Raw genomic sequence first — 21,173 nt, forward strand, 5'->3', positions numbered from 1 at the left:
AAGCCCCAGCCCTTACTGAGCCCCAGGTATAGAGTCACTGCACCACTGCCCAGGTCTCCCAGCTGGATGAAGACGTGGTCCATGAGGAAGCTGGCTAGCTCAGACTGGAGAGTAGCTTCAGGAAAAAAGACAAGTGGCCTAAGGAAATCACGGCCCCCGACAATCATCTGAGGGCTAAAGATGAGAAGTAGATCACTTAATAAGACAAAAGCCTGTAGGGGGAAAAGAAAGGATGTTTAAAAGGACAGAATGTTTCCCAAGGTAGAAATGACACTTGTCAATTTCTCCTTGGAATGGGGGATGCGGGCAGGGATACTCGCCTTGTTGCTCCCACTTGAGTCAGTGCTCACCTGCTCCTGGATCTCAGTATCCACATCTGAGAGACAACTCTGGCAGAGTTCACAGAAGGCCACCATTCTGTCCCTCAAACTCGACAGCTGCTTCTGTGGGCACAGTGGCTTGAAAGGGAAGAATGAAGACACAGACTCCTCTGTTCCCACTCCCCCATCTAAGACCCACACTCACCTGGGAAGCATCTGATTTAGAAATGTGGGTTAATGTCCAGAGAATGGAAAAATAGACAAGAGTCAAGGCTGGCAGGATAACCTGTAACAACAAAGTGTTTGAAAAATGAGGTTTGGGTCAGGAGAGGGAGAGACAGATAGGTAGACACACACCAATGAAGAGGAGAGAAAATGAGTAAGGGGAGAGCCAATTCCTTTTCCAGTGGAAAATGAATGATATTATGGACACTCTTCAGAGGCTTCTATACGAAGTAGAAATGTCACCGCTCCCTAATTTACTCTACGTCTCCTAGAATCCCTCAATATTATCCTTGGCTTCCAGGAAATCCAAGATGACACTGGAAGTAGAGTCTACCACCTAAGAGAGGAATGTAAGAGGTGACCCCCCCGACCTGATCTTCCTCGCTATGTCTACTCTACACCTTAAGACTTGATGTACCTGGTGGCCACCTAGAACATAGGTCCTTAAAATCTAGCCCCCCAGCCCCCAACCCATCTCTAGCCTATCCACTCACCTGGTGAGGAACCTCTCCTGTGTCCACAGCCTTCTGCAGGAGTTGACAACATGGCTCATAGAGCTCCCAGCGAGTCAGGTCATGAGCGCTTTGTGAAAGAAAGGGGAACGTTATACTGGAAAAGAACAGAGGGAACCAACTCCGCAGACACCAGTAAAAACGGGATGGGAAAGAGGAGGAAAGCCACTCACTTGTAGAAGGCAGAGAGGCGTTTCAGAGTGGCTGCCAGATTATATACCTCATCCTCATCTAAGAAGGACGACTGAGGAGGAAAGAAGATCCACAATAGCATTTCCCCCAGAACTCATCAGTCCATGTCCCCTGTCTTGCAGCCCCTCCCACCCTTGTTTGAGGTGTCCCATTGTCCAGTCCCAGCTTCTACCTGCAGCAGCTCTTCAAGCTCCTGCTGGAAGCGGTCAGTCAGCAGATCCACTAGTTGGCTGCGGGCAAAGTCGGCCCGGCTGAAGAAAGTGAATTCCGGATTACAGAGCAGGTAGAGGGCATGGGCCCCAGCCTCGAGTACTGCTGGCTCTGCATGCTTCACCACCACCTCCTGGAGTTGCTGCAGGAACAGCTCCAGGTGCTTAGAAGAAAAGGCAGAAGATGGTGTGCTGTGGGGGTGGGAGGAGGGCACTCTTCTGGAGGGAAGTGGAACAGGGTTAAAAACATTAAACTTCAAGGACAAGATGCCTAAGAAAAGGCTTGCTGATTTTTCTGGAACCCAGGTTCTTGGGAAAAAAAAAAAGATACTGGCAATAGAACCCTTTGGCCCCAGCAGGCAAGAAGCAAGGTATAGGAAATCTATCTCCTTACCTTCTCCAAGCGCCCAGTGCAGTAGATGTGGAGGTCAAAGGAGCTGAGAAGCCGGAGCAGGGGAGTGACCTTCTCTGCATCAGCTGAGAACTGTGATGATTGACAGGGAGGCCTCCTTACGAGTTGACACATTGCTAATTCCTACTCCCACCCCCACAGAGGCCATTTCCTTTCACTTCTCATGGTGTGATGCTGAGTGGAGGGGCAGTGGTACCTTGGCCAGGAGCTGGGGCAGCAGGGGGATGAGGTGCTCAGTCAACTTCACCCTGTCATCAGCTTGGGTCTTGCGCTCCTTAGAGGTTAAGCCCTGGAATGAGAGTCACTTGCGGGTGGGGGAGGTGTAGAGAAACACTGGTGCAGGGGGTGTGTGCAGTCCTCCTCCCCGTGACCTTATCTGCCTGGAAGGAAAAGAAAACTCGGCAGCTCCCACGAGATTTCTTCTCTCTGGAAATGAAATTCCTTTTTTTTTTTTTTTGAGACAGTCTCGCTCCGTTGCCCAGGCTGGAATGCAGTGGTACGATCTCAGCTCACTGCAATCTCCGCCTCACAGGTTCATGCCATTCTCCTGCCTCAGCCTCCTAAGTAGCTGGGACTACAGGTGCCCACTACCATGCCCGGCTAATTTTTTTGTTTTATTTTTAGTAGAGACGGGGTTTCACCATGTTAGCCAGGATGGTCTTGATCTCCTGACCTCATGATCCGCCTTCCTCAGCCTCCCAAAGTGCTGGGATTATAGGCATGAGCCACCGCACCCAGCCCTTTTTTCTGGAAATGAAATTCTTTAAATGGTAGAAGGAGCACCCTAACCCCGGCCTGAAGGGTAAGGATGCACAATGCCTGTCAGGATTGAGTATTACTGACCTACCCACTCCACCCTCATGCCATACCTTCCTCCCAGTGACCCGGCCCACAGGTGGGTGCCCCTCTGAAGCTTGCCGGGCACTGGATACAAGGATTTCTATCAGTGTGCTCTCCTGCACATCACCCAGGTCTGGAGGGCCAAGAGGATCAAAAACACAGAATCAAAGATTAGCCACCTTCTAACTCCAAGTTCCCCCCACCCCATGCCACCATTGCTGCCTTGTACAAGTCAGGCAAGCAATCTCTCCTGGTTTCACCCTAGGAAGTGGAAGGTCCCTGTCCCTGGCTCCATGTGGCACGCACTCTGGTCCTTCTCCAGCAGCAGGCTTGTCAGACTCTCCCAGTCCTTCAGCTGAGCCCCTGCACAGTCCCACAGGCTGTCTACTAAGTAAGCAGCGTGGTCGTGGAGCTGAGGAAGGAGGTGCATGGGGAGTTAGTGATGGCATATTAAAATATCCTAGGAAGTGGTCACTGATTAAATATCGCTCTCCTTCCTACAGTGTCCACCCCCATCCTTCTCCATTTGTCTTTTTTTTTTTTTTTTTTTTCCCAGTAGAGACAGGGTCTCACTATGTTGCCCAGGCTGGTCTCAAACTCCTGGGCTTAAAGGATTCTGCCACCTTAGCCTCTCAAAGTGCTGGGCTAACAGGCGTGAGCCACCAAGCCCAGTCCACTTGTCGGTCCTATGCACAACAGCCAGACTTCATCTCTGTGTATGTCACCTCACTCTCCACAAAGAAGGACAGCAGAAGCTGGAAGAAAGTCCTCTGGGCGCCTGGGCTCTGGCGTCGCTCTCTTCCACCCATCGTTCTTATCTCACACTCAGGGTAGAAGAGTCTGGTGGAAAGGACACAAGGAAAGGGCTCAGCACAGGAGGAAACAAGGAGGTGTAACGATGACCACAGAGGGAGGAGATGGCCCAAGGAGATGATAAAGGAAAAGGAGGTGCAGAGCTAAGGAAAGCCCCAAGGAGCAGAGAGAGGAAAGGAGACACCAGAGAGACTTCCATGGAGATGCGGAGGCCTTAGGTAGGGCAGCAGCAGATGGGGGAGAGAAACCGAGAGGGTGGTGTTAAAGAAACATAAAAGGGGCCCTACTCACTTCCAGTACAGAAATTCGCCTGCAGCAGAGGCCAGGCCTCGATTAGAGGCATACACAACGGGGTAGATGCTCTCGCAGTCTGCGTCCGTCAGCACCCCTTCCATGTTCCTGCCCACAGAAAAGCAGAAAGAGTGTGTGAATAGGGACATTGTCTTCTGGCACAACCAAGGCTAGAAACAAAAAGAGGCAAAAGCAACGAGGACATAACTCACAAAGAACTTCTAAATGAAGAGTGGAAGACAAAGGAGTAGGGGGAGTTAGAGAAGACAGAAACATTTCCCACTCGAGATACTGCAACTCAGGAATGACCTCAGTCAGCCTGCACAGATGGAAGAGTCAGCTATGACAGGTGGAGGGAGAGGACCCTGGAAGGGGCAAAGGTCTGAGACACTGGCCTCCCCTCTTCCCAGGACTCACTTAAGGATAAGTATCAGTAATCTGACGGCCTCTACTGCCACATCGTACTCTTTGTCCATGACCATGGAAACCATCCGGTCCTGCAGAAAGGAGAAAGTCACTCAATATCTCATTATACAAATTCCAAACATTCTGCTCTCTTAGAATCAGAAATTCCTAAAGAGAGTGCCTACACAGAGGAAGATGCTGGGATAGCCAAGACATCTTAGAGCATGAGGAGTAGAAAGATACAAGGTGGGGAAACGGGAATCACAACAAAGAGCCAAGCCAAGGAGCGCCACACATTTCACCTTGAAGCGGCTGGTGAAGAGCTCCAGACGTGCGGTCAGGTCCCGGTTGCCATACAGCCCTTTCAGGGCCTTCAGGCACTTCAGGCGGACTTCTCGGTGCTGATGAGGAGGGAAAACCAGGAGAATGGAAACAAGACTAACCATACTCTACTCACCCCTACTGAGCCTCCAGACTCCCCTCTCCGATCCCTCATTCTAGCTTGAGTGTCTCCTATACTGAGGACTCTGAGATGTCAGAAACAATTAACAGTGTCTTCTTACTTAAAAACAAAAGGATCACAGCAGTACTCATGAGAAGGATACTTTGGCTGCCCCTTAGCACTTGTATTACCATCCATCAATAACTCTCTTCCATGGGAAAGTCTCTCTCCCCATACCTCATGTTTTGAGTCATTTTATCTCCTCGATATGTCTCTCTCTACCTTATCCTACCCTCCCCAGTGCTAGGAGAGTTTCAAGGTTCAGTGCCTTGATGGGTTAATCATTGCTCACTAGGTAAAATATCTCAGTGGCAGGCCCAGGAAAAGGTGAGGTGTCCTAGGACAAGAAAAAGATGAGGGAAACGGAAAAGGAAACTGACTCGAATCCCACCTTATCATGCAGAGTCCAACCAATATATTTTAAATAGCTGTCGGTGAGGAAAGAAGTGCTGTAGCTTTGCATCCAACACCCAATTTCCTCGATGCAGATAGCACGGATCTCAGGAAGGACATCCCTAGGCACAGACAGATAAGTTGACTCTTATAGTCACCCTCTCTTCAAACTCACTTTCCATCCTACCAGATAACTCCCTCTCATGGAAGAATTTATTTTCTTGAAATACCATCCACCCCAGGCCTTTCATTTCTTCCTCCCGCTGTAAATACTCTCTCTCTCTCTCTCTCTCTATATATATATATATAGCAAAATACATGTAAATATTTTTTCTTTTTTTTTTAAGGGATGGGGTCTCTTGCTACGTTGCCCAAGCTGGCCTGGAACCCCTGGGTTCAAGTTATCTTCCCACTTTGGCCTCTCAAGTGGCTAGGACTACAAAAATGTGCCGTAACCAGTTAGTAAATATTTTCTGTTACCAAACCATAAAACAGTTAAACACCAGCCTTGTAAAGCCTAATTCTCCACTCTACCTGTTGCCCAGGCACAATCTCGGCTCACTGCAACCACTACCTCTCTGGTTCAAGTGATTCTCCTGCCTCCGCCTCCCTAGTAGCTGGGATTACAGGTGCACCACCACGCCCAGCTACCTTTTTGTATTTTTAGTAGAGATGGGGTTTCACTATGTTGCCCAGGCTGGTCTCAAACTCCTGACCTCAAATGATCTGCCCGTCTTGGCCTCCCAAAATGCTGGGGTTAAAGGTGTGAGCCACTGCACCCGGCCTCCATACCTCTCTTAAAAACCAATTTTGAAAGTTCATTCAGGCGGGGCATGGTGGCCAAAAATTAGCCAAGCATGGTTGGGGGCACCTGTAGTCCCAGCTACTTGGGAGGCTGAGGCAGGAGAATCGCCTGAACCCAGGGGGTGGAGGTTCTGGTGAGCCGAGATCGCACCACTGCACTCCAGCCTGTGCGACAGAGTGAGACTCTGTCCCAGAAAAAAAAAGGTTCATTCAGCTGTTGGCCGAAGTGTGGGAGTTTTTTTTTTTCTTTCTGAGACGGAGTCTCGCTCTGTTGCCCAGGATGGAGTGCAGTGGCGCCATCTCGGCTCACTGCAAGCTCCGTCTCCCAGGTTCATACCATTCTCCTGCCTCAGACTCCTGAGTAGCTGGGACTACAGATGCCCGCCACCAGGCCCGGCTAATTTTTTGTATTTTTAGTAGAGACTGGGTTTCACCATGGTCTCCATCTCCTGACCTTGTGATCTGCCTGCCTTGGCCTCCCAAAGTGCTGGGATGACAGGCGTGAGCCACCATGCCCGGCCCTGAGTGTGTTTTAATTCCACATTAAGAAAAGGTTAAATCAGCTGAAAGGGTCTGGAAAGGCAGAAGTGAAACCTAGGTAAGAGTGACAAACATCTACAGATACCATATATATGGGGGGGGGAGTGGGGAAGAGAGACAGAGAGACAGACAGACAGACAGACAGACAGACAAACGGAGTTTCACTCTTGTTGCCCAGGCTAGAGTACAATGGCATGATCTCGGCTCACCACAACCTCCACTGCCCGGATTCAAGCGATTCTCCTGCCTCAGTCTCCCAAATAGCTGGGATTACAGGGATGGGCCATCACATCTGGCTAATTTTGTATTTTCAGTAGAGATGGGGTTTCTCCATGTTGGTCAGGCTGGTTGTGAACTCCTGACCTCAGGTGATCTGCCTGCCTTGGCCTCCCAAAGTGCTGGGATTACAGGCATGAGCCACCGCGCCCAGCCTACAGATACTCTTTAACTTAACTTGATCAGGTCTTTAAAGAATATAAAACTCCCCTGCCCTTCGCACAGTGAGACAGCAGGCTGGGCCAGGAGAAGGCTCACCAGGCTGCACGCATCCCTCAGAAAAGTCCCGCCTTTCTGTTCTCTGCTCTTATTCTCAAGTCTCCAACCCCAGAAAGATGAGGAGTTGGGGCAGATCTGGGGCAAAACTGGAGCAGGAAAATACTCAGCAATGCTTTACTTTCTTATTTTCTCCCAGAAGCACTTACAAGATCCTTTGTAGGTGGTGATAAACTAAACCTCACCAATTTGAAACATTTGTTAAGAGGTTTCTGCTCCAGCCGCATTAATTCCGGGACTAACCAAATAACTGAGGGTTGGAGGGGGAAAACCTTGTTCACTTCCTCAGATTCCATAACCAAAGGCCAGCTGCTTCAATAAGAGAATCCCATTAGCTCACCTGTACCGATGAACAAAGACACCCCTGAAGAGGGCATTCATCATCCCCTCAATCTCCTCTTGATGCTCTTGGAGCTGGAGGACAGGGAGAAACGAATTAATCTCTTTTTTTTTTTTTTTTTTTTGAGACGGAGTCTCGCTCTGTCACCCAGGCTGGAGTGCAGTGGCCGGATCTCAGCTCACTGCAAGCTCCGCCTCCCGGGTTCACGCCATTCTCCTGCCTCAGCCTCCCGAGTAGCTGGGACTATAGGCGCCCGCCACCTCGCCCGGCTAGTTTTTTGTATTTTTTAGTAGAGACGGGGTTTCACCGTGTTAGCCAGGATGGTCTTGATCTCCTGACCTCGTGATCCGCCCGTCTCGGCCTCCCAAAGTGCTGGGATTACAGGCGTGAGCCACTGCGCCCGGCCAATTAATCTCTTATACCCTAACAAGCATAAGGCCCTGAAGTTACCAAAAAAGTACAACTTCCACCTACTTCCTGTGTATCATAGGATAGTGTGAACCCCTGTAATCCTATGCTCTCTTTTAAACCTTCTAATTCTGGAAGAAGCTGTATAGTCAACTAATGCCTCAGAGGTTTGTGTGTAGTAAAAATAATATCCCCTCTGCATGTGGCTATTCTGACTATTCAGAAGCCCTAGCTGGTATTATACAGGCATATCTCACTTTATTGCGCTTTGCAAACATTGTTTACTAAAGGTGTGTGACAACCCTGCATTGGGTATACCTATCAGCGCCATTTGTCTAATAGCATATCCTCACTTTGTGTCCCTGTGGCACTTTTTGGTAATTCTCACAGTATTTTAAACTTTTTCATGATGGTACCTGTTATGGTTATCTGTGATCAGTAACCTTTAATGTTACTTTTTTTTTTTTTTTTTATGAGACAGGGTCTCACTCTGGCACCCAGGCTGAAGTACAGTGGTGTGACCATGGCTCATGGCAGCCTCCACCTCCTGGACTCAAGAGATCCTCCTGCCTCGGCCTCCCAAGTAGCTGGGAGTTCAGATGCATGCCACCACACCCAGCTAGTTCAAAAAAATTTTTTTTGTAAAGACAGGGTCTCCCTATGTTTGCCCAGGCTGGTCTTGAACTCCTGGGCTCAAGAAATCCTTCCACCTCAGCCTCCCAAAGTACTGGGATTATAGGCATGGGCCATCGCACCCAGCCTGAGGTTACTACTGTAACTGTTTTGGGGTACCACGAACTGTGCCCATATAAGATGGCAAACTTAACAAATGTTGTCTGTGTTCTGAATACTCTACCAACAAGAGTTTCCCTGTCTCTCTCTCCTCAGGTCTCCCTATTCATTCCTTGAGACACAAAAATATTGTAATTAGGTCAATTAATAACCCTCTTAAGTGTCCAAAAGAAAGGAAGAGTCACATGTTTCTCACTTTAAATCAAAAGTTAGAAATGATTAAGCTTAGAGGCCAGGAGTGGTGGCTCACACCTATAATCCCAGCACTTTGGGTGGGATGGTGAGGTGGCTGAGGTGGGCAAATCACTTGAGGTCAGTTCAAGACCAGCCTGACCAACATGGCAAAACCCTGTCTCTACTAAGAATAGAAAATTATCCAGGCACGGTGGCAGGTGCCTATAATCCCAGCTATTTAGGAGGCTGAGGCAGGAGAATCGCTTGAACCTGGGAGGCGGAGGTTGTGGTGAGCCGAGATCAAGCCACTGCACTCCAGCCTGGGCAACAAAGAGAGACTCTGTCTCAAAAAGAAAAAAAAAAAAAAGAAAAAAGAAATGATGAAGCTTAGTTGAAAGCCAAGACAGGCCAATTGATAGCTAGGCTTCTTGTACCAAACAGTCAAGTTGTGAATGCAAAAGAAAAATTCTTGAAAGAAATTAAAAACGCTACTCCAGGGAACAAAGGGTGAGAAAGTTAAACAGTCTTATTGCTGATACAGAGACAGTTTTAGTAGTCGGAACAGAAGATCAAACCAGCCACAACATTCCCTTCAGCCAAAGCCCAATCCAGATTAATATCCTAGCTGTATTCCATTCTATGAAGGCTGAGCAAACTAAGGAAGCCACAAAAGTAAAGTTTGAAGCTAGAAGTTAGTTCATGAAGTTTAAGGAAAGAAGCCCTCTCCATAACATAAAAGTACAAGGTGAAGCAGCAAATACTGATAGAGAAGCAACAAGTTATCAAGAAAATCTAGCTAAGATCATTGATGAAGGTGGTTACACTAAACAATGGATTTTCAATGTGGACTAAACTGCCTTATATTGGAAAATGCCATCTAGGACTTTCACAGCTATTGAGGAGAAGTCAATGCCTGGCTTCAAAGCTTCAAAGGACAGCCTGACTCTTTGTTAGGGGCTAATGCAGTTGGTGACTTTAAGCTGAAGCCAACACTCATTTACCATTTTAAAAATCCTATAGCCCTTAAGAATTATGCTAAATCTACTCTCCCTATGTCTATAAATGAAACAACAAAGCCTAACTGGTATCACATCTGTTTACAGCATGGTTTCCTGAATATTTTAAGCACATGGGTGAGAACTACAGCTCAGAAAAAAAGATTCCTTTCAAAATATTACTGTTCAATCACAATGTACCTGGTCACCCAAGAGCTCTGGTGAACATGTACAAGGAGATCCATGTTGCTTTTTTCATGCCTACTAACAGAACATCCATTTTGCAGCCCATGGAACCAAGGAGTAATTTCAACTTTCAAGTCTTATTATTTCAGAAATACATTTCATAAGGCTATAGCTGCCACAGTGATTCCTCTGATGATTTGGGCAAAGTCCATTTAAAACCTCCTGGGGTTAGGCATAGTGGCTCATGCCTACAATCCCAACTTTTTGGGAGGCTGAGGTGGGAGGACTGATTAAGCCCAGGAGTTCAAGACTAGCCTGGGCAACATAGTGAGAACCTGTCTCTACAGAAACAAAACAAAAACTAGCCAGGTGTAGTATGCAATCTGTAGTTCCAGATACTTGGAAGGATAAGGCAGGAACATCACTTGAGCACAGCAGGTTGAGGCTGCAGTAACCTGTGACTGCAACAGTGCATTCTGCTCTAGACAAAAGAGCAAGACCCTGTCTTCAAAAAACAAAAACCAGAACAACCCAACCCCCTGTCTGGGAAGGATTCACCATCTTACTTTACTTTACTTTACTTTAATTAATTAATTAATTTATTTATTATTTTTATTTTTATTTTTTTGAGACGGAGTCTTGCTCCATAGTGCAGGCTAGAGTGCAGTGGTGTGATCTTGGCACACTGCAACCTCTGCTTCCTGGGTTGAAGCAATTCTCCTGCCTCAGCCTCACAAGTAGCTGGGATTACAAGCACACACAACCACACCTGGCTAATTTTGGTATTTTTAGTAGAGATGGGTTTTTCCATGTTGGCCAGGCAGGTCTCAAACTCCTGACCTCATATGATCCACCTGCCTTGGCCTCCCAGAGTGCTGGGATTACAGGTGTGAGCCACTGTGCCTGGCTGGGATTCACCATTTTAAATGCCATTAAGAACATCTGTGGTTCATGGGAGGAGGTCAAAATATCAACATTAACAAGAGTTAAGTTGATTCTAACCCTCATGGATGACTTTGAGAGATTTAAGACTTTAGTAGAGGAAGTAACTACAGATACGGTGGAAAAAGCAAGACAACTAGAAGTAGAGACTGAAAATGTGGCTGAATTGCTACAATTTCATGACCTTGAACAAATAAGGAATTACTTCTTATGAATGAACAAGGAAAGCGGTTTCCTGAAATGGAATCTATTCCTGGTGAAGAGGTTGTGAATATTGTTGAAATGACAACAAATGATTCAGACTATTACCTAAACTTAGCTGATTAAGTAGCATGAGGGCTTGAGAGAATTGACTCTTGTTTTGAAAGAATTTCTATTGTGGGTAAAATGTCATCAAACAGCATTTCATGTTACAGAGAAATCTTTTGTAAACGGAAGAGTCAATAGATGCAGCAAACTTCACTGTTGTCTTATTTTAAGAAATTGCCACAGCCACCCTAACCTTCAGCAACCACTACCCTGATCAGTCAGCACCCATCAACATGGAAGCAAGACCTTCCACCAACAAAAAGATGTAACTCGCTAAAGGTTCAGATTGCCATTAGCACTTTTTAGCAATAAAATATTTTTAAATTAAGGTACATACATTGTTTTTTAGACAATAGTCTTGCACACTTAACAGACTACAGTGTAAACATAACTTTCATATGCACTGAGAAATAAAAATTTCGATTTTTTGATTGTGTGACTCATTGTACTTCAACATTCACTTTATTGTGATGGTCTAGAATTGAACCTGCAAGATCTTCGAGGTATGATGCCCATATGTTTCTAACAATTTGGAAAACAAATTTTTAGTTAAGTGCAGTTCGTTTAATAGAAGTGGAACTAGCAAAAATGAGAAGAAAGGGATTAGATCAGTGGTTCTCAACTGGGGCTAATTTTGTTCTCCAAGGGAGATTTAGCAGTGTCTAAAGATTTTTTTAGCTGCCACAACTTGGTGGGCGGCAGGCAGGGTACTACTGGTATCTATCTAGTAGATAAAAGGCCAGAGATGCTGCTAAATATCCTACCATGGCAGGAGAGCCCCTCAACATCCATAATGCCATTGTTGAAAAATCCTGGATCACATGAACAATAGATACCAAAGAAACAGAATTATAAGGAGAAAGGGAACATTCTTTAAGACAACAGACCCCACCTCTTCAATTATGTAAGAACAACGTATCATTTTCCACAGGACATACTTAAGTCATTAGGGCTGAAGTACCTGTATGTCCATATTTTACAGTAAATTAGCAAAAATAGGTGAAGCGAATATGTAAAATATTTGAGAAAGGGAGACTGAGAAAAGGTTACCGGCTTTAGGAATTAGGAAATCATTGGTTTGGAAAGAACAGTTTCAAAGAAAAATAGGGAAATAAGCTAGGTAGCAAAAAGGATTCAGTTAGTTGGACATTAAAGAAGGAAATGGCCGGGCGCGGTGGCTCACGCCTGTAATCCCAGCACTTTGGGAGGCCTAGACGGGCGGATCACGAGGTCAGGAGATCAAGACCAGCCTGGCTAACACGGTGAAACCCCGTCTCTACCAAAAAAATACAAAAAACTAGCCGGGCGAGGTGGCGGGCGCCTGTAGTCCCAGCTACTCGGGAGGCTGAGGCAGGAGAATGGCGTAAACCCGGGAAGCGGAGCTTGCAGTGAGCCGAGATCGTGCCACTGCACTCCAGCCTGGGGGACAGAGCGAGACTCCGTCTCAAAAAAAAGAAGTAAGGAAATACTATCCTAAAAGGAAGGATGGAAAAAAGAGTAACTCACAGAGGAGAAGAATGAAATAAAGATTCAAGAGCCTATATACATTTATAAGTGGAGAGAAGAAAAGAGTGGGGAGAAAGAAATTAAGGATAAAATGGGGGAATTATAATGACAATTGATTAAGCTAGACCCCGGAGAAGCCAAAAAAAGAAAAAAAAGAAAAAAAAAAAAGGAAGATTTGCACTAGTGTACATAATCTGAAATCCAGGACAGATTAATACACATAAGCTTTTAAGATCAACTTGACAATGAAAAATAACAAAAGAGAATGAGGGAAGTAGAAAGTTTCCTTCTCTAGTGATTTAGAATGGAAGAGATCTTTTGTGAGGGCTGGAGAAACAACCAAATGATATGGTCAGACATGGTGAGTCCTGCCAGCCTCACAGGAGGTGTCTTAAGACACTAACAGAGAGTGAGGTGAAAACATCAGTAGTGTTACTCTTATGATAGACCCAGCTGATTAAAGATTTCATCAGCGTAAAAGATTTTGCTATGGCTTATGCCCTCCAGTAGTCATCCTTAAGTTTAAAAGGAAACAAAACAAGTATCTACTATGTGCCAGCTGAGGCAATTTACTCATCATCTCATTTATTCTTCACAAAAAGGTGAGATTATCCCCCTTTTTTTTTTAATGAAAAGAAAACTGAAGAGAGGTTACATAAGGCTATGGAGCTAGTGACTAAGTGGAACAGAACTTAAAGCCAGGAGTTCACTGGAAGGCCTGTGCTCTTTCCATTCCTTGAAAATTTGGCCTCCCTTGTCAATGGTTGGCTTTTAGTACTCCTGCGATCACTTGCACACTGCATGCACACTTGACAAGTAGGTCAAAAATTCCTTGCATGACAGGCAGGTACAGCACTTAAACACTTCTGACAATGAGTGCTGACAAAGAAAAACTGAGCAAAAGTGGAATTAGAGAGAACTCTAAATTACACATTATTTATTGAGCCCACAACCCAGAAACAAGATGAGCAAGCAATGACCCCTTATAGGATGGGTCTATGAAACTATTGCCAGACTCTGTTATTCATGATCTTGAAAGACTGCCCAGGGCCTGTCTGTGGCAGAAGTGGATGTGAGTTGGGAAAAAGGGAAGGAAGAAGCAGGGAACACTCCTCACCTCTTTGCGTTTCTCCAACAGGCTCTCCAGCCGCTCAGGTGCCCTCTGCCCTGGCCCCTTGTTTCTTTCAGCCTCATACTGACGCTGATTGTTATCTTGGTGCAGACTCAGTTGGAGGGCAACTCTTACCAGGGAGGTCATCAGTTTCATGGCTTTGAGTAAGGAAAAAGAGATAAAGAAATCATTATTTAGGTCAGAGGAGAGAGGATGAGTCAAAGGAAAAAACAGAATGAAAATGAGAAGCCAGAGCAGGGTGACCCTAAAATCCTAAGACTGCCTGTCCTGGAGCAGACTGTTTCCCTCTAACTCTTGTGGTCTTCTTCTAACCATTAGCATACCCCTAGTGGTGAGCTCTGACAAAAATATTAAGCCTGGAAATTGTTCCTGTGATCTACCCCTTCTCAAAACTCTACTAGTGAGAAACTGGATTGAAGTTTAGGATAAAAGAGGCATGGCCTTGAAGTGAAAAGCCAAGATGCAGGTAGGAAATAAGACCCTGAATCGGAGAACAGAGGAAAGTCCTATAAATCCCCGGGAGAATGTCCAGAGTAAAAATGAATGCTCACCAGCCAGGGTGCTAGTGTGACGGAAGGCGCGGACTTGTGAGTCTGAGAGGCCAGTGAGCAGGGAGATGAGGTTGTCCATAGGGAAGCCATCGTAGAGGAGGCTGTACTGGCACTGACAGACCAGTGTCCTCACAAACTCACAGAAGCTGCCCTGGAACTTCTTCCAGGATGGACCTGGAGCTGTCAGAGGATAGTCCCCTGAGTCCTACAAAAGGATGTATGAAAAGGATGGGAAAGTTATCACAAGGTCCATGAAGTCATATGGGCTTGGATGTCAAAACCCAACAGTCTAGTAAAAATACCTCTGTTATACCTCATTTCCAGGTATTCTCCCCAATTTGAGAGGCATATTCAGATCTCTTTTACCCCCAAGAGACTGAATTCCTCCTTCTAAAAGCTACCCTATTTCACAGAATCAAAAAGAAGGGGATAATAGGCATTGTTTTGAAATAAGAGGAATAAGAGGATCCCGGTCGTCTTCTTCCACCTCATTAAACTGCTCTGTTAGGTGCTGGATGATCTCTGAGTTGGACATCTTCTTGAACATCTCAGGGGTCACGGTGCCTAAAGAATGAAGGATATGAGGTGCTTACGAGCAAAATAACAGGATGCTATGATTATTTACAGATATACCTGAAGACGAGCAAGGAAACATTCTGCAAACAGCCTAGGTGGGGAATCAGAAGACCCCCTGGTCAACAGTCTAGCAACATCCAACTATGTATTTGCTATAAGGCAATCTCTCTAAAAACCCAAAGGAAGGGAGCCACAGGTTATGCTGTAGACATGGCCAAATCCAAGAACCACACCTCACACAATCAGGCTGAAAACTGCACAGAAATGGCATCAAGAAACCCCAATCACAAAGATACAAATCTCTTAAGGGGATGGACCCCAAGTTCCTGAGGAGTATGTGCTTTGCCAAGAAGCACAACAAGAAGGGCCTAAAGAAGATGCAGGCCGGCTGGGCGCAGTCAGTCATGCCTGTAATCCCAGCACTTTGGGAGGCCAAGGCGGACAAATCATGAGGTCAGGAATTCGAGACCAGCCTGGCCAGCATGGTGAAACTCCATCTCTACTAAAAATGCAAAAAATGAGCTGGGCATAGTGGTGGGCACCTGTAATCCCAGCTACTCGGGAGGCTGAGGCAGGAGAATCACTTGAAACCGGTAGGCAGAGGTTACAGTGAGCCGAGATTGCACTACTGCACTCCAGCCTGCCAACAGAGTGAGACTCTGTCTCAAAAAAAAAAAAAAAAAAAAAAAAAGAGGATGATGCAGGGCAACAATGCCAGGGCCACAACTGCACATGCCAAGGCTATCAAGCCTCTCGTAAAGCCCAAGGAAGTTAAGCCCACTTGCCTACACTGCCCACCCCAAGCTTGAGAAGCATGCTTGTGCCCACAATGCCAAGGGGCTCAGGCTGTGCCAGCCAAAGGCCAAGGATCAAATGAAGGCCCAGGCTGCAGCTCCAGCTTCAGTTCCAGCTCAGGCTCCCAAAGGTGCCCCAGGCTGTACAAAGGCTTCAGAGTAGAGATCTCCGTCTCCAATGTGAGGACAGGAGGACTGGTGTCCTCCTGCACTATTTGTACAAATAAACCTGAGGCAGAATTTGTTTAAAAAAAAAAACAAAAAAAAAACTGCACTCCAGCCTGGGTGACAGAGTGAGACTCTGTCTCAAAAAAAAAAAGGAATCAAGCAGTGAAAAACTGTGCCAAAAACATCAACAACAACAACAAAACAAAACAAAACAAAAATAGGCTGGATGCGATGGCTCACGCCTGTAATCCCAACACTTTGGGAGGCCGAGGCAGGTGGATCACCTGAGGTCAGGAGTTCAAGACCAGCCTGGTGAAACCCCGTCTCTACTAAAAATGCAATCATTAGCCGCGTTTGGTGGCACACGCCTGAAATCCCAGCTACTTGGGAGGCTGAAGCACAAGAATCGCTTAAACCCAGGATGTAGAGGTTGCAGTGAGCCAAGGTTGTGCCACTGCACTCCAGCCGGGGCAATAGAGTGAGACTCTGTTTCAAAAAAAACCACAAAAACAAAACAAAAAAAAAAAAAAAAAAAAAGAAAACAAAGAGAGCAATAAAACTAAGCCAGGTGCTGATTTCTTATATAATACAACCTGACTGAGACCATCTGTCCCAATAAATTAAGCCATGACAATAAGAGTTCTGGGGGTACCACAGCTACAGAGGAGAAATATGGGCAAAGTAGCTGGGAAATAAAGAGTATGAAAATAACAGATTATTGCATCTAGAAAGACTAAAGGGTGTCTTCAAATTTGTGCCATAACATAAGCATCATTACTTGTTTTTCCCCAAAGTGTCTTGCCTCTAAACCAACATGGTTCCCTACTGGATCACTTCCCGTATTTATCAATAAAAAAATTAGTTAAATAAGTGAAACTTTTTTTTTTTTTGAAGACAGTCTGGCTCTGTCGCCAGGCTGGAGTGCAGTGGTGCTATCCCAGCTCACTATCCACCTCCTGGGTTCAAGCAATTCTACAGGCATGAGCCACCATACCCAGATAATGTTTTGTATTTTAGTAGGGTTTCTCACCATGTTGCCCAGGCTGGTCTTAAACTCCTAACCTCAAGTGATTCACCCACCTCAGCTTCCCAAAGTGCTGGGATTACAGGTGTGAGTCACAGTGCCCAGCCTAAATAAGTAAAACTTTTCTAATGCTTTACCATCTTCCTTTATTTAGGAAATGTCTAATCCTACTTATCTAAATGGAGAAAGAATTTCATGACATAGGAACAAAAGGCTGGGAATTAGAAAGAGTAGTTTCCTCACCTTTACATCCGCAAGATCGTATGAAAAAGTTAACAAGCTCCAGAAATCCTGCATCCTGGTCTTGCTTGTAGCTATCCAGCCACTCATCTACCAAAGACTAGGAAAAAAAATGTAGATGACTTCTATTTCTGGCAACATGACAGAACAGAAATCCCATATGATCTTCCCAGTTGAACCATCTAAACTTCTGTAAAACATTTAAAACATCTTTCACAATGTACTGGTGAACTAGAATGAAAGGTAAAATTTCATACAGGGCAAAAATGAGGTCTAAGTAGCAACCCTGGGAGGTAAGCAAACTGACTTTTGCCCTAAAAGTTTCATTAATCCCTGGGGACCCTGACTTTGTATCCAGATGGCTGCATGGAATGCAGAGCACAGGAGATAGAGCCTAAGCTTTTTCCAAGATGAGTAGTCAAAGAGGAGGCACCTAAATAGAGCTGGGTCCTGCAAAAAGTCACATCCTCAAGGAAGTGAGACTGAACACTAAACCTACAGGGTAGATAGGGACAGCAAGAAAACTAGCTTGTTATGACCTGAGGGTGCAGTGGAGGAAAAAAAAATAATTCTCTTTGAGAATTCATAACCATAGTGAGCCCTCAGATTTGGATTTGCAGTCAAGATTCATATCACATACATGATCAGAATAATCTTTTTTTTTTCTTTTCTTTTCTTTTTTTTTTTTTTTGGGACAGAGTGTCACTCTGTAGCCCAAACTGGAGTGCAATGGCATGATCTCAGCTCACTACAACCTCCAGCTCCCAGGTTCAAGCAATTCTCCTGCTTCAGCCTCCCAAGTAGCTGGGATTACAGGTGTGCGCCACCACTCCTGGCTAACGGCTAATTTTTCTATTTTTAGTAGAGACAGGGTTTCACCATATTGGCCAGGCTGGTCTCGAACTCCTGACTTCAAGTAAGGTCCACCTTAGCGTCCCAAAATGCTGGGATTACAGGCATGAGCCACCACACTCAGCCCAGAATAATCATTCAGATAATTAAAAGTGATTCAGGCTGGAAGCAGTAACCCAAGTAAAGTAAAACTCCTGTTGCCCAGGCTGGTCTACCAAAAACAGAATAATTAGTCAGGAATGGTGGCACATGCCTATAGTCCCAACTATGAGAGAGGCTGAGGTGGGAGGATCACCACCTCCCCACTGAGGGAGGTCGAATCAGCAGGGAGCTGTGATAGCACTACTGCACTTCAGCCTAGAAAGAATGAAACCCTGTCTCAAAAAAAAAAAAAAAAAAAAGTGATTCAGGGGTGTCCCCAGGCAACTGTCAAAGCAAAAGCAGGATCCTCTCTTAAAAACCCACCTTTGGCCAGGCGTGTTGGCTCATGCCTGTAATCCCAGCACTTTGGGAGGCCGAGGCAGGCAGATCATAAGGTCAGGAGATCGAGACCATCCTGGCTAACACGGTGAAACCCCGTCTCTACTAAAAAAAAAAAAAAAAAAAAACAAACAAAAAAAAAATTAGCCGGGCGTGGTAGCGGGCGCCTGCAGTCCCAGCTACTCAGGAGGCTGAGGCAGGAGAATGGCGTGAATCCGGGAGGCGGAGCTTGCAGTGAGTGGAGATCGCACCACTGCACTCCAGCCTGGGCGACAGTGTGAGACTCCATCTCAAGGAAAAAAAGAAAAAAAAAAACACCTTTGACCTAGGCCCCAAAAAATTCCAACACATAAGAACTCCAGGGAAAATGAGTGGCTCACAATAAAATCTAGTAAAACATACAAAGAAACAAGGCACTGACAGAATTATATTCACAAAGATCTTCAGATAATAATCTACCATAGATTATAAAATGACTACGTGTAATAAAATTTTAAAAATTATAGAGGGGGAGAATGGGCTAAAATAAAAGAAATAAAAGGCCAGGCGTGGTGACTCACACCTGTAATCCCAGCACTTTGGAAGGCCAAGGCAGGTGGATCATGAGGTCAAGAGATCAAGACCATCCTGGCCAACATGGTAAAACCCCGTCTCTGCTAAAAATACAAAAATTAGTTGGGCGCGGTGGCATGAGCTTGTAATCCCAGCTACTAGGGAGGCTGAGGCAGGAGAATCGCGTGAACCCAGGAGGCAGAGGTTGCAGTGAGCCAAGATCGCGTCACTGCACTCCAGCCTGGCGACAGAGTAAGACTCTGTCTTAAAAAAAACTAACACACTGTACAACTGCATGTAAGATGGAAAAGACAACTGGAATTCAAATGTGCTTAGGTCCTTGTAGAAGATAAGAAATCCAAAGGAAAGCAAGCAAAGGGGGAAAAAGAAACAGAAAAGATAAAATGAAAGTACCAACTCAATACTAGGCCATAAGGCTAAGTCTCCATAAATTTTTCTTTTCTTTTTTTTTTTTTTTGAGACAGAGTCTCACTCTGTCACCCAGGCTGGAGTGCCATGGCAGAATCTCAGCTCACTGCAACCTCTGCCTCCCGGGTTCAAGCAATTCTCATGCCTCAGCCTCCCAAGTGGCTGGGATTATAGACAAACACCACCACACACAGCTAATTTTTGTATTTTTAGTAGAGACAGGGTTTCACCATGTTGGCCAGGCTGGTCTCAAACTCCTGGCCTCAAGTGATCTGCCTGCCTCAGCCTCCCCAAGTGCTGGGATTACAGGTGTGAGCCACTGTGCCCAGCCCCTACATAAATTTCAAACACTACATTCCCTGACTACAATGCAATAAAGTTAGAAATCAAATAATGAAAATATAACTAGCAAAATTCTGTATGTTTGAAAATTTAAATATTTTCCCAGAAACTATAAAACTACACATTAATGTGTATAAATCTCAAACAATGTTAACTGAAATAATTAAATCACAGAAGCCTGAATAATGGATTCATTTACATAACTAAAAAACACATTCATAGTGGTAACACTATAATGAAAGATGAGAAAGATTAACACAAAATTCACTCTAGTGTCTACCGACGGGTAATAAGGAGACTGTGAGGTAGGGCAGAAAGAAGGTACACAAAGGATCTCTACAGCACTATTAAGGTTTCATTTCTTGAGCTGGGGCTAGAGATCTGGGTGATCATTTTTATTTTTAAAACTACATATAAGCTTTGTACACTTTTGGATATTATAACTTCAATAAAATTATAAAAAAAGAAACAGAGAGAGGGAAAAAATAATTAAGTACAATTGTCAAGATGGAGCTAAAAAATAACATGGGTGAACAAGGTGCCACCCACATCCAAACTTCCTTCCTATGTCATGCAATGCCTCTCCTCATCTGCTCCATCAATCAATAAAGGCGTAATCACTCCTGTGATACCTTTAAGAAAAGAACATGCTCTCTCAAAGCTGGATGCAGTGGCTCATGCCTGTAATTTCAGCACTTTGGGAGGCCGAGGTGGGCGGATCACCTGAGGTCAGGAGTTCAAGACCAGCCTGGCCAACATGGCGAAACCCCATCTCCACTAAAAACATAAAAATTAGCTGGGCGTGGTGGCATGCACCTGTAATCTCAGCTACTTGGGAACCTGAGGCATGAGAATCGCTTGAACCCAGTAAGCGGAGACTGTGCCACTGCATTCCAGCCTGGGCGATGGAAAGAGATTGTGTCTCAAAAAAAAAAAAGAAAAGAACACGCTGTCTCATTCAAGGTTACCTTCCTATCACTCCAAGGATTCACCCCATAATCTTATCTTTTTTGATATGTTATACTCACTAAAATGTTCATATCAAATCAAGTTTGTAGACACTTGTCCTTACCACCTTACAAAAAGTGAGATGGTATCAACAGAAGTAAGACACTGCTTTACCTGCATGTCACTTTTGGCGGCTTTCACAGCACTGAAAAGATCATTGGCTGGTGGCTCTGACTGTTTCCGGCTATGACGATGTACCACTCGGGACCCTTTCTTTGGATGTTTTGCCACCTGATATGTATAAAGAGATTAGAAATATGAAAAAAAGGTAAAAGTGACATTAACACTTGGTTTCATCATTATCACACAAGTAGGCTTAAGCTGCCAATTCCACAGCAGAATCTGAGTTAGACTCAATCCTGA

The 21,173-nt window shown here is 45.2% G+C and overlaps 1 protein-coding gene across 7 annotated transcripts in view; it reads right to left on the reverse strand.

The window, feature by feature from the left end:
• STAG3 (stromal antigen 3) overlaps positions 1–21,173 on the reverse strand; it is a 38,741-nt gene that overhangs the window by 12,507 nt on the left and 5,061 nt on the right. For 6 of the 7 annotated variants that reach the window (XM_050783616.1, XM_050783619.1, XM_050783618.1 and 3 more), the window contains exons 4-24: positions 20,925–21,041; positions 17,151–17,247; positions 14,833–14,909; positions 14,346–14,550; positions 13,780–13,931; positions 7,351–7,424; positions 5,113–5,236; positions 4,522–4,620; positions 4,232–4,311; positions 3,815–3,922; positions 3,436–3,550; positions 3,017–3,122; positions 2,740–2,843; positions 2,067–2,159; positions 1,853–1,942; positions 1,422–1,622; positions 1,231–1,301; positions 1,040–1,127; positions 526–606; positions 351–443; positions 44–212 (exon numbers count right to left, since the gene is read on the reverse strand). In XM_050783616.1, coding sequence (XP_050639573.1) covers positions 44–212; positions 351–443; positions 526–606; positions 1,040–1,127; positions 1,231–1,301; positions 1,422–1,622; positions 1,853–1,942; positions 2,067–2,159; positions 2,740–2,843; positions 3,017–3,122; positions 3,436–3,550; positions 3,815–3,922; positions 4,232–4,311; positions 4,522–4,620; positions 5,113–5,236; positions 7,351–7,424; positions 13,780–13,931; positions 14,346–14,550; positions 14,833–14,909; positions 17,151–17,247; positions 20,925–21,041 — 2,344 coding nt within the window. Of the gene's footprint in view, positions 1–43; positions 213–350; positions 444–525; positions 607–1,039; positions 1,128–1,230; positions 1,302–1,421; positions 1,623–1,852; positions 1,943–2,066; positions 2,160–2,739; positions 2,844–3,016; positions 3,123–3,435; positions 3,551–3,814; positions 3,923–4,231; positions 4,312–4,521; positions 4,621–5,112; positions 5,237–7,350; positions 7,425–13,779; positions 13,932–14,345; positions 14,551–14,832; positions 14,910–17,150; positions 17,248–18,464; positions 18,593–20,924; positions 21,042–21,173 lie in introns of those variants that run through there. The other variant, XM_050783621.1, reaches the window with a different exon arrangement.

This window comes from Macaca thibetana, chromosome 3 (assembly GCF_024542745.1).
Source record: "Macaca thibetana thibetana isolate TM-01 chromosome 3, ASM2454274v1, whole genome shotgun sequence".
Classification (NCBI taxonomy): domain Eukaryota; kingdom Metazoa; phylum Chordata; class Mammalia; order Primates; family Cercopithecidae; genus Macaca; species Macaca thibetana.